Below are 12,778 nucleotides of genomic sequence, written 5' to 3' on the forward strand. Positions count from 1 at the left end.
TGCTAGCCCAAAGTCATGTGAAGCCTCGAGGAGTTGCGTGACGGTAGATAGTCCACTTCTGAATCCGTGCTGAGAAGGGGAAATCAGATTGTTTTCTTCCACGTGCTTAGTTATTAATTTTAAGATAATGTGCTCAAGAATTTTAGAGCCAGTGCATGTCAAAGAGATGGGCCTGTAGTTGGATGGGTCTGAAGTGTCACCAGATTTATGTACCGGTACTACTTTTAAGATTTTACAGCCCGCTGGAAGACGGCCATCACGAATTGATTTTGTGAATATGAGATGAAGATATCAGCTAATCGGTTAGGCGTAGCGCTTCAGGAAGCTGCTGTCCGGACCACTACTTTTCTTTTCATCAAGTTGTAAGAGCAGCGAAACGATGCCAGGTGCTGTGATGCTTAAAGACGGTTGTGATCTACCTCGACCTACGTGACTAGAACTTGCTCCAATCTTTACGTTGTTATCGGTGGTAAAAACAGAGTGAAAGTATGAATTGAAATTATTCGCTTTTATCTTGTCCTCCACAGCTTAATAGGCAGCAGGTGTCGACCGTTTTACACTCATGTAGCGCGAGAATTTATCCGGCGAGCTCTTGGTAAATTTTTGTAGGGTGTGTCCAAAAAAGTGCTGCTTTGCGTTTCGTAGTTTGCTTTCAGGGTCGACGTCAATGATGCCACTTCAGAGCTAGCACTTCCCAGCGCTTTTTTGGTCTTTCTGGCACGTTTGACTTTGCACTTTAAGTGAATTATGTCGCGGTTAATCCATGGGTTGTGCTTTTTTGTTACCTATTTTCGTGTAGGGATAATTTGGATATACAAAGCATGATGTGATGTTTAAACTGTGCCCACACTTCATCTATGCTTGCGTTACTATCTGTGCAAAGATTTGAGAAGACGAGATACGCGTGAGAGAGGTGAGTCATTGTTGACGCATCATCAGCTTTATTAAAGGAAAGTACATATTTTACTGTACCAGGTTGTCATATTGGAGCTGACAAAAGCAAAGTGCACAAAACTATTCTGTGGTCCGATATGCCGTCTACTGCTTCAATACTTGCACTGTCGGGGGGGAAAATGATCGCTTACAAGTACAAGGTCTAACACTGAGTGAGACCCGCCTTGCAAGCGCGTAGGTCTAACAAGCTGAGTGAGGTTGAAAGTAAATAAAAAGTCAATTATCATGCTGTTTGATAGGGAACCTGGGCTCAAGGAAGACGAGTTCACATCACGTAGGTTAAAGTCACCTGCCATGATAATCCTCCCACCAAGCACGCACGAATTCTTGAAATCGAAAAGACAATTTAAGTACGTTGCTTCTGTGTTCGGGGGCCTGTAAACGGCGCCAACGTACACGATACCATCATTCTGGTGAAACTTGCACCAAACTGCCTCAACATCATTCACAGCAGGCATGACCGCGTACGCAATTCCCTGCCGTAAAATAATTGCTACGCCTCCGCCTCTAGTATCTCTATCTTTGCGAACAATAGTGTAACTTGGTGGCACGACTTCATCATCACAAATGGTTGAGTGTAGCCACGTTTCACTTACAGTGACAATATCGGGTTTTAGAGCCAACAGAACAGCTTCAAACTGGTCTGCTTTATTCACAAGGATTCGGGCGTTAACATTCAGAAGGGTTAACGGCACCGTTGTCGGGAGGGCTGCCCTGTTGGTAGTTCCACCTCCTTTTTTTCCACTTCATCGATATTGTTACTCCTTTCATCCCCGGCAAAAAGACGACCATTTAATTGTACTTTGTTGTAGATGAGTCTTACCATTTCCCCTCCATCGCCGTTTTATTTCGTGAAGTTCCACAGTTTCACAGTTTTCTTCTAGTTTCACGGACTCCGAACATGTAGTCTTCGCTTATGGAGTAACCGGGCCCCTTTAGCCTGGAACAAGACCGGAGTATTTTAACTCTGTCGTGATGATCAAGTAGCTTAAGGATAATTGGATTGTCTCTAGAATCGCCTTCCTTAATTTGACCAAGTCGGTGAATACGTTCAATACCCACAGTTTTACGTCTAGAGTATCTTGAAATATTGTCTTCGATACCAGGTCGTGGAGCTTTTGAAATGACTCATTTTGTTGTTCCTGAACCCCATAGACAATCAGATTTGACCGCCGACTTCTGTTTTCCAGTTCTTCAATTTCCCTATTTATATTCTTGATGTTGTTTTCTAGTTCCGCTATTCGCTTTACGCAAGCAGAAACCTGCTTTTCCAAACCGCTAATTTTTTCTGTGCAATCCATTGCACAAAGTTTCTCGTTTGTGACGTTTTTTTCTTTCTTAATTTCCTTTATGTCGTCCGCGATTGCTTTTAGTTGCTTTGACCAATCGCTTTCCGTCGGCCCCGGATTGGTTTCTCTATCGCCACGGAGTAACAGCAGGAAGCGCAGAGAAATCGTCATTTTAGTAAGCAGTTCGCACAACGACCATGGGCATGGCAGCAAAATTAAGCAAACATTACTGCTACGGTAACATTTTTCCGTATCGTTTGCTTACCTGTACAAGAAGCATGAAGGGGTTTGAAGACCGCATCATGGCATCGCTGCCATGCCCACTGTCGAGTGCCGCAGTGCAGATCACTTTCATAGTCCCGTTGATACATGCTGCCGCCAGCACCCCTGGTGGTTCCAATGACGACATCGTTGCTCCTCCAGGGGTGGTGTTTGGCTGATGAACGATTAAGGGCATCAACGTTTCTGGATCGTTGACCAAGAACAGAGGCGACGATGACGGCACGTTGTCATTTGGTGATAGTTCCGCAGGAGCCAGCAGCCTTCCCAGCAGAACCTGTACAAGAAGCATGAACGGGTTTGAAGACCGCATCATGACATCGCTGCCATGCCCACTGTCGAGTGCCGCAGTGCAGATCACTTTCATAGTCCCGTTGATACATGCTGGCGCCAGCACCCCTGGTGGTTCCGATGACGACATCGTTGCTCCTCCAGGGGTGGTGTTCGGCTTAAGAACGATTAAGGGCATCAACGTTTCTTGATCGTTGACCAAGAACAGAGGCAGCGATGACGCACGTTGTCATTTGCTGATAGTTCCGCAGGAGCCAGCAGCCTTCCCAGCAGAACCTGTACAAGAAGTATGAACGCGTTTGAAGACCGCATCATGGCATCGCTGCCATGCCCACTGTGGAGTGCCGCAGTACAGATCACTTTCATAGTCCCGTTGATACATGCTGCCGCCAGCACCCCTGGTGGTTCCGATGACGACATCGTTGCTCCTCCAGGGGTGGTGTTTGGCTAATGAACGATTAAGGGCATCAACGTTTCTTGATCGTTGACCAAGAACAGAGGCGGCGATGACGGCAGTTGTCATTTGGTGCTAGTTCCGCAGGAGCCAGCAGCCTTCCCAGCAGATTCTGTACAAGAAGCATGAACGCGTTTGAAGATCGCATCATGGCATCGCTGCCATGCCCACTGTCGAGTGCCGCAGTGCAGATCACTTTTATAGTCACGTTGATACATGCTGGCGCCAGCACCCCTGGTGGTTCCGATGACGACATCGTTGCTCCTCCAGGGGTGGTGTTTGGCTTATGAACGATTAAAGGCATCAACGTTTCTTGATCGTTGACGAAGAACAGAGGCGGCGATGACGCACGTTGTCATTTGGTGATAGTTCTGCAGGATCCAGCAGCCTTCCCAGCAGAACCTGTACAAGAAGCATGAACCGGTTTGAAGACCGCATCATGGCATCGCTGCCATGCCCACTGTCGAGTGCCGCAGTGCAGATCACTTTCATAGTCCCGTTGATACATGCTGGCGCCAGCACCCCTGGTGGTTCCGATGACGACATCGTTGCTCCTCCAGGGGTGGTGTTCGGCTTAAGAGCGATTAAGGGCATCAACGTTTCTTGATCGTTGACCAAGAACAGAGGCGGCGATGACGGCATGTTGTCATTTGGTGATAGTTCCGCAGGAGCCAGCAGCCTTCCAAGCAGAACCTGTACAAGAAGCATGAACGGGTTTGAAGACCGCATCATGGCATCGCTGCCATGCCCACTGTGGAGTGCCGCAGTACAGATCACTTTCATAGTCCCGTTGATACATGCTGCCGCCAGCACCCCTGGTGGTTCCGATGACGACATCGTTGCTCCTCCAGGGGTGGTGTTTGGCTAATGAACGATTAAGGGCATCAACGTTTCTTGATCGTTGACCAAGAACAGAGGCGGCGATGACGGCACGTTGTCATTTGGTGATAGTTCCGCAGGAGCCAGCAGCCTTCCCAGCAGATTCTGTACAAGAAGCATGAACGCGTTTGAAGATCGCATCATGGCATCGCTGCCATGCCCACTGTCGAGTGCCGCAGTGCAGATCACTTTTATAGTCACGTTGATACATGCTGGCGCCAGCACCCCTGGTGGTTCCGATGACGACATCGTTGCTCCTCCAGGGGTGGTGTTTGGCTTATGAACGATTAAAGGCATCAACGTTTCTTGATCGTTGACCAAGAGCAGAGGCGGCGATGACGGCACGTTGTCATTTGGTGATAGTTCCGCAGGAGCCAGCAGCCTTCCCAGCAGAACCTGTACAAGAAGCATGAACGGGTTTGAAGACCGCATCATGGCATCGCTGCCATGCCCACTGTCGAGTGCCGCAGTGCAGATCACTTTCATAGTCCCGTTGATACATGCTGGCGCCAGCACCCCTGGTGGTTCCGATGACGACATCGTTGCTCCTCCAGGGGTGGTGTTCGGCTTAAGAACGATTAAGGGCATCAACGTTTCTTGATCGTTGACCAAGAACAGAGGCGGCGATGACTCACGTTGTCATTTGCTGATAGTTCCGCAGGAGCCAGCAGCCTTCCCAGCAGAACCTGTACAAGAAGTATGAACGCGTTTGAAGACCGCATCATGGCATCGCTGCCATGCCCACTGTGGAGTGCCGCAGTACAGATCACTTTCATAGTCCCGTTGATACATGCTGCCGCCAGCACCCCTGGTGGTTCCGATGACGACATCGTTGCTCCTCCAGGGGTGGTGTTTGGCTAATGAACGATTAAGGGCATCAACGTTTCTTGATCGTTGACCAAGAACAGAGGCGGCGATGACGGCACGTTGTCATTTGGTGATAGTTCCGCAGGAGCCAGCAGCCTTCCCAGCAGATTCTGTACAAGAAGCATGAACGCGTTTGAAGATCGCATCATGGCATCGCTGCCATGCCCACTGTCGAGTGCCGCAGTGCAGATCACTTTTATAGTCACGTTGATACATGCTGGCGCCAGCACCCCTGGTGGTTCCGATGACGACATCGTTGCTCCTCCAGGGGTGGTGTTTGGCTTATGAACGATTAAAGGCATCAACGTTTCTTGATCGTTGACCAAGAACAGAGGCGGCGATGACGGCACGTTGTCATTTGGTGATAGTTCCGCAGGAGCCAGCAGCCTTCCCAGCACAACCTGTACAAGAAGCATGAACGGGTTTGAAGACCGCATCATGGCATCGCTGCCATGCCCACTGTCGAGTGCCGCAGTGCAGATCACTTTCATAGTCCCGTTGATACATGCTGGCGCCAGCACCCCTGGTGGTTCCGATGACGACATCGTTGCTCCTCCAGGGGTGGTGTTCGGCTTAAGAACGATTAAGGGCATCAACGTTTCTTGATCGTTGACCAAGAACAGAGGCGGCGATGACTCACGTTGTCATTTGCTGATAGTTCCGCAGGAGCCAGCAGCCTTCCCAGCAGAACCTGTACAAGAAGTATGAACGCGTTTGAAGACCGCATCATGGCATCGCTGCCATGCCCACTGTGGAGTGCCGCAGTACAGATCACTTTCATAGTCCCGTTGATACATGCTGCCGCCAGCACCCCTGGTGGTTCCGATGACGACATCGTTGCTCCTCCAGGGGTGGTGTTTGGCTAATGAACGATTAAGGGCATCAACGTTTCTTGATCGTTGACCAAGAACAGAGGCGGCGATGACGGCACGTTGTCATTTGGTGATAGTTCCGCAGGAGCCAGCAGCCTTCCCAGCAGATTCTGTACAAGAAGCATGAACGCGTTTGAAGATCGCATCATGGCATCGCTGCCATGCCCACTGTCGAGTGCCGCAGTGCAGATCACTTTTATAGTCACGTTGATACATGCTGGCGCCAGCACCCCTGGTGGTTCCGATGACGACATCGTTGCTCCTCCAGGGGTGGTGTTTGGCTTATGAACGATTAAAGGCATCAACGTTTCTTGATCGTTGACCAAGAACAGAGGCGGCGATGACGGCACGTTGTCATTTCGTGATAGTTCCGCAGGAGCCAGCAGCCTTCCCAGCACAACCTGTACAAGAAGCATGAACGGGTTTGAAGACCGCATCATGGCATCGCTGCCATGCCCACTGTCGAGTGCCGCAGTGCAGATCACTTTCATAGTCCCGTTGATACATGCTGGCGCCAGCACCCCTGGTGGTTCCGATGACGACATCGTTGCTCCTCCAGGGGTGGTGTTCGGCTTAAGAACGATTAAGGGCATCAACGTTTCTTGATCGTTGACCAAGAACAGAGGCGGCGATGACGGCACGTTGTCATATGGTGATAGTTCCGCAGGAGCCAGCAGCCTTCCCAGCAGAACCTGTACAAGAAGCATGAACGGGTTTGAAGACCGCATCATGGCATCGCTGCCATGCCCACTGTGGAGTGCCGCAGTACAGATCACTTTCATAGTCCCGTTGATACATGCTGCCGCCAGCACCCCTGGTGGTTCCGATGACGACATCGTTGCTCCTCCAGGGGTGGTGTTTGGCTAATGAACGATTAAGGGCATCAACGTTTCTTGATCGTTGACCAAGAACAGAGGCGGCGATGACGCACGTTGTCATTTGGTGATAGTTCTGCAGGATCCAGCAGCCTTCCCAGCAGAACCTGTACAAGAAGCATGAACCGGTTTGAAGACCGCATCATGGCATCGCTGCCATGCCCACTGTCGAGTGCCGCAGTGCAGATCACTTTCATAGTCCCGTTGATACATGCTGGCGCCAGCACCCCTGGTGGTTCCGATGACGACATCGTTGCTCCTCCAGGGGTGGTGTTTGGCTAATGAACGATTAAGGGCATCAACGTTTCTTGATCGTTGACCAAGAACAGAGGCGGCGATGACGCACGTTGTCATTTGGTGATAGTTCTGCAGGATCCAGCAGCCTTCCCAGCAGAACCTGTACAAGAAGCATGAACCGGTTTGAAGACCGCATCATGGCATCGCTGCCATGCCCACTGTCGAGTGCCGCAGTGCAGATCACTTTCATAGTCCCGTTGATACATGCTGGCGCCAGCACCCCTGGTGGTTCCGATGACGACATCGTTGCTCCTCCAGGGGTGGTGTTCGGCTTAAGAACGATTAAGGGCATCAACGTTTCTTGATCGTTGACCAAGAACAGAGGCGGCGATGACGGCATGTTGTCATTTGGTGATAGTTCCGCAGGAGCCAGCAGCCTTCCCAGCAGAACCTGTACAAGAAGCATGAACGGGTTTGAAGACCGCATCATGGCATCGCTGCCATGCCCACTGTGGAGTGCCGCAGTACAGATCACTTTCATAGTCCCGTTGATACATGCTGCCGCCAGCACCCCTGGTGGTTCCGATGATGACATCGTTGCTCCTCCAGGGGTGGTGTTTGGCTAATGAACGATTAAGGGCATCAACGTTTCTTGATCGTTGACCAAGAACAGAGGCGGCGATGACGGCACGTTGTCATTTGGTGATAGTTCCGCAGGAGCCAGCAGCCTTCCCAGCAGAACCTGTACAAGAAGCATGAACGCGTTTGAAGACCGCATCATGGCATCGCTGCCATGCCCACTGTCGAGTGCCGCAGTACAGATCACTTTCATAGTCCCGTTGATACATGCTGCCGCCAGCCCCCCTGGTGGTTCCGATGACGACATCGTTGCTCCTCCAGGGGTGGTGTTCGGCTTAAGAACGATTAAGGGCATCAACGTTTCTTGATCGTTGACCAAGAACAGAGGCGGCGATGACGGCACGTTGTCATTTGGTGATAGTTCCGCAGGAGCCAGCACCCTTCCCAGCAGAACCTGTACAAGAAGCATGAACGGGTTTGAAGACCGCATCATGGCATCGCTGCCATGCCCACTGTCGAGTGCCGCAGTGCAGATCACTTTCATAGTCCCGTTGATACATGCTGCCGCCAGCACCCCTGGTGGTTCCGATGACGACATCGTTGCTCCTCCAGGGGTGGTGTTTGGCTACTGAACGATTAAGGGCATGAACGTTTCTTGATCGTTGACCAAGAACAGAGGCGGCGATGACGGCCCGTTGTCATTTGGTGATAGTTCCGTAGGAGCCAGCAGCCTTCCCAGCAGAACCTGTACAAGAAGCATGAACGGGTTTGAAGACCGCATCATGGCATCGCTGCCATGCCCACTGTAGAAATTTATGTCGTAAAAAGAAGTGTTTAAGAAACGATTATGCGCATGCAAGCGCAATTTGCAGGCGCAAGGTGGAATACGCTAGCACAAGCTGTTGATCACAGGGAGAGGCCTTCGTCCTGCAGTGGACATAAATATAAGCTGATGATGATGATGATGATGATGATGTTGATGATAATGATGATGCGATGATAATGATGATGCGCATGCCTTAAAACGTGGGTATTCCAGCCTAAGTTGTTGGTTTGGTGACACCAAGGTGTCACGGATTACTACATTGTAGGGTTGAGCAGGAAGGTTACACGGGTATAGGATAAGCTGTTCGTTTTATTAGTTATTTTCCTGAAGCCACTTTTTTGCTTTTATTTCATGTGCCAAGTACACCACTCAGAAATGTGATTAACGTCGGTATTATCTAGCAGCTGAAGATTTCGGGCATTGTTTGTTGTAAAGAAATCACAATCATCCCGAAAAAGTCATATTTTGAACAGCTTCTGCAATTTTGTTACCAATATTGCCATGCATGTTTTAAATGTTCATTCCATAATCGTCATCATCAGATCGGGCGCCCGTTTACTGACTCGTTGGATGTACCACCAACGACGTGAACGACGTTGGTGGTTGTTGCCGCTTCAGTAAAGGTGCAGTTCGCTGCCTGTGGACTTCTCTCGCCTTTCCTCTGGCGACAAACTAATGGAAGTGCTGGGTAGCCCGGCATCCTAGGCGATCTGGATCCGAAGCTGCAGATTCCACTAGCTTTCTCACCACATGTGACCCGAAGAATCGGTCCCCTGCAAGTACTGCCACCTGAGTTCGATCTGCTGGTAAGCTCATCAAGGAGAATGTCCACCACTATGGCGGGCCAGACACAATAGACGAAAACTGCTCCTGTCCCGTGGATTCCTTATGCGCCGCGAACGCCACGATCTTTTTACGGCGACGCATTCGAGGTCGTTGGAGATTGGTCTGATGACTTCGCCAGCTTCAACGATTGGGATGACACCAAGAACATCCGGAATGTCTACTTTTCACTCGAGAATTCAGTGCGCATATGGTTCGTCAACCACGGAATCTTCTCTGACGAGTTGGCAGGAATTTCGCCGACAGATACAGTAGCGCTTAAGGGAAAGAACAAGCTGAGCAAGCCGTCGCGTCACGAAACCAGAGCATTGCTATGTTGTTCGTTGAATAAATGTCTCGGCGAGCAGATCTATGCATGTCCGAGGAGAAGAATGTGTGGCTCTTGATGTGTGGAGTCAAAGAGCAACTATTTGCCGGCCTTCTGCGTAATCCTCCAGCTACTACAGCGGAGTTCCTCCGTGAGGCAACAACCAACAACGTCGTTCACGTCGTCTTTTACATCGCACCAGTGCGAAAATGGGCGCCCAATCTGATCGTGATGAATAGGCAATGAACATGTAATACGCGCGTGGCAACCTCATTCATCTAAAGGAGGAACAGCAAGGAAGCAAGGACGCTCCCTTGTGGGACATGGAAAGAAACTGGAAGTGACGAAGAACAGTAGGCACTGACAAACACAAACGGCCTTATTTTAGTAAGGCAAGCCTTTATTTGAAAAGGCAAAAAGACACGGACGGAGACGAGAGGGCAAGGACGAGCACTGAACTTCAACAACATTTATGGCGAATGATTCAGGAGAGTTCTGCAATTTTCCCTCTCCCACGCGTGATGAGTTGAGTGATGAGCCCGCTTGACCTAACGCACGAACTTCAGGGCAATGACCAAATTAGATTTTTTTATATCCGGTTCCGGTTTAAAGGTGCTTGTGTCGGCTGGTCCTATGAACCGCGCACCAACAACCACTTCTGCCTTTCAAGTACCCCGATGCTAAGCTCGTTAAACCAGCTGTTGCCACGTTGTGTCTAAAGAACGCTCTCGGCAAATCTTGCTCGCACTGCATCTCAAATGCGTTCACTCATCAAGCGGAAAGACTGCTGAGCGCCGAGTATCCTCAGCACCCCCTCGCGTCGGTCGCAGAGGGCGTTCTCAAAAAGATGCGCACAAAGCGGCAAACCTGTGAAACCCGCGCAAAGCGTAGGCAGAAGGTAGCTGTGATATCTTACTTTCACACGCTATCACCCAATCTGAAAAAGGTGGCCCAGCGTTACGACGCGAAAGTTGTGTTCTTTGGTCCCCTCAAGGTGTCAAAGTTTTGCAGGTTGACCGACCCGGCGGCAAATCAGCAAAGTGAATGCGGCATAAAGCACAGGCGGCCTTTTGTTCCATGCGCATAGATGTAGTGCATAAAATTCCTTTAGGGTGCGGAAAAGTACAGTCAACCACAAAAGTTTGCGGACCACGCGAGCGCGTGGCCAAGAGCCTCTTCGCGACACTTCCGCTACGTCACCAGCGATCGACAGCAGCGCTACGTTGAAGACGCATCCCTCCTTAAATCTATGGCCTGTCTATTTTCGCACTGTGCGCAAATATTTTCTACCTATCTCTTTCAACGTGACGCGCTCTTTGTTAGCCAGGGCTACTTGCTTATATTTTGAGAGCAGAATATCAGTACAAGTAATCAGACAGCGTATTCTTCGGCTGTTATCAGTTCTATTTTCGCGTAGCCACGCTGTTTTTTTTTTTTTTCGTGAGTGCGTGAGTGAGCGGTGAGGCAGCCATGGGACACAGATGCTTAGTCAGTAGGCAGAATTTTTCCGTTCCTCCCCCATCGCTAAGTGACAGTAGCGGCCGGGATTTGATCGCCTGCGCCCAGGTTTTGCTGCGCAAAGCCCGAACCACCGCGCTGCTATAGTGGTTACATTTAGAAAAATAAGAAATAATCGGGTGCGATGACTCTTTTTATAACCCTTTGCGACACGGCGTCCTCGTTTGGGGACTCGAACTTCGAAGGCGCGTCCCACGCCACGTGTTTCTTCAAATGACCTAAAACTCAGTGTGCACATTCGTGTCCGCTTCCTGATGGGACAACTAGCGGTCAGTTAACTTCATTGTCCTGCGTATTGCTGCAGATGATCACTTTGCTGGAGACACTACCATGTTAGACAATCGTTCGACGTGCCGCGTTCCAAGACCAACGTCAAGCGTATTTTTTTTCTCCGGTCGACACGAATACAACCGAAAAAGCAAGTGTGCATGCGTTTCGGGCCTAATAGTTGATTCTTTTTATGCAAGCATTGAAGCTGACGGATTTCAGAATCATTAGATAATGAGTTATACGCTAATTAATTTTTTTTACTGAAACTCGCACAAAACAGCACATTGCTTCGTCTTCTTTCTTGGAATGTAATAGTGAGCGTCTTGAAATGATGCCATGCGCATTTGACGCATTTGCAGACAGTGCATCATAATTCGTGTCTGAAGGGGATGAATTTATTCACAAGACATTTACAGAAGTGTCATGAAACATAGGTCTCTCAATGATCTAGTAGGAAGTGAAATGTCCGCCGTTTTCTAGCACCTTATTGATGCGTGTGGGCATCGACTCGTACAAAGATTCAGTAATCTCCGGTCGACCGCGCAGGCTTTCCCATTCTTGTGCGATCGCTTGCCACAGCGTATCGGCCGTGCGGCCGCGGTTGGCTCGTGTGGACAGCCGTTTCTTCAACATGCCCCAGACATTTTCTATGGGATTCAAGTCGGCGCCACATGGAGGCCACTCAAGCTGGCAAACAGCATGTTCTTCTAGCAATGACTGGACGATACGTGCTTTATGGATCGGGCTGCGGTCGTGTTGAAAGAAATAGCAGCCGTCGCTGAAGGGACCGTCCAGCGCATACGGAACGAGGTGTCTAGTGATGACGTCGCAGTACCGTGACGCAGTGAAGGGCCCTTCCAGACGCACAAGGGGACCAAGGCCATCTTTGCTGATTGCTCCCCACACGCTCACTGAACACCGTCCACTGGATAGAACACTCTGTGTGTAATTAGGCAGATATCTGCAAGAAATAGCATACAATTGGGTTCCAGCGGCGCGTCTAAAAATGTTGTGATTCCTCTTGCGTATGAACTTTATAATGCTGTTATAGAGTTGCAATAGAAAACGTGCAAACATCATTAGATAGTACTGAAAGACCCACTGGCAGCTTTTAATTAGCTTCAGAGTAAGTAGTACTATGAAACAATCGTTAATGTTTTCAACATAATACCACTACAGAAAAATCTCGTAATGTCCAAAAGCTCATTTTACGTGAAACATGTTGTGATGCAGAATTAGCTTCGTGAATTAACTGCCAATACACTGTAAACACACTTACAGTTTAGTGGACGCCAAACCCGCTTCCGTTGGTCCCAGCGCGTGGAAAAAGTTGACTCGTCGCTAAAGATGACATCGCCCCATTTCTCTGTTGTCCAATCTTTCATTGCTGTAGCGAACATGAGTCGTTCTTGTAGCTGGCTGTCTGAGAGGCAGGGCT

The 12,778-nt window shown here is 49.7% G+C and overlaps 1 protein-coding gene across 1 annotated transcript; it reads right to left on the reverse strand.

The window, feature by feature from the left end:
- Positions 1 to 1,177: 1,177 nt before the first annotated feature.
- On the reverse strand, positions 1,178 to 5,562 carry LOC125944037 (uncharacterized). Its single transcript, XM_049663774.1, has 3 exons — positions 5,415 to 5,562; positions 2,509 to 2,799; positions 1,178 to 1,198 (listed from the first exon to the last, which is right to left on the reverse strand). Exons 1-3 carry the CDS (start codon positions 5,556 to 5,558, stop codon positions 1,178 to 1,180), a joined length of 456 nt encoding a protein of 151 aa, XP_049519731.1. The 5' UTR covers positions 5,559 to 5,562.
- Positions 5,563 to 12,778: the final 7,216 nt, after the last annotated feature.

Source organism: Dermacentor silvarum, chromosome 1 (assembly GCF_013339745.2).
Source record: "Dermacentor silvarum isolate Dsil-2018 chromosome 1, BIME_Dsil_1.4, whole genome shotgun sequence".
Lineage (NCBI taxonomy): Eukaryota > Metazoa > Arthropoda > Arachnida > Ixodida > Ixodidae > Dermacentor > Dermacentor silvarum.

Bases quoted from the DNA above. Each gene is read 5' to 3' on its own strand.
- LOC125944037 (XM_049663774.1), bottom strand. From the start codon at position 5,558: ATGTCGTCATCGGAACCACCAGGGGTGCTGGCGCCAGCATGTATCAAC. The intron at 2,800-5,414 runs GTTGTGCTGGGA...CTTCTTGTACAG, and splicing joins CGTTCATGCTTCTTGTACAG to GTTCTGCTGGGAAGGCTGCT. The intron at 1,199-2,508 runs GTAAGCAAACGA...CCTTGAGCCCAG, and splicing joins CCTTCATGCTTCTTGTACAG to GTTCCCTATCAAACAGCATG.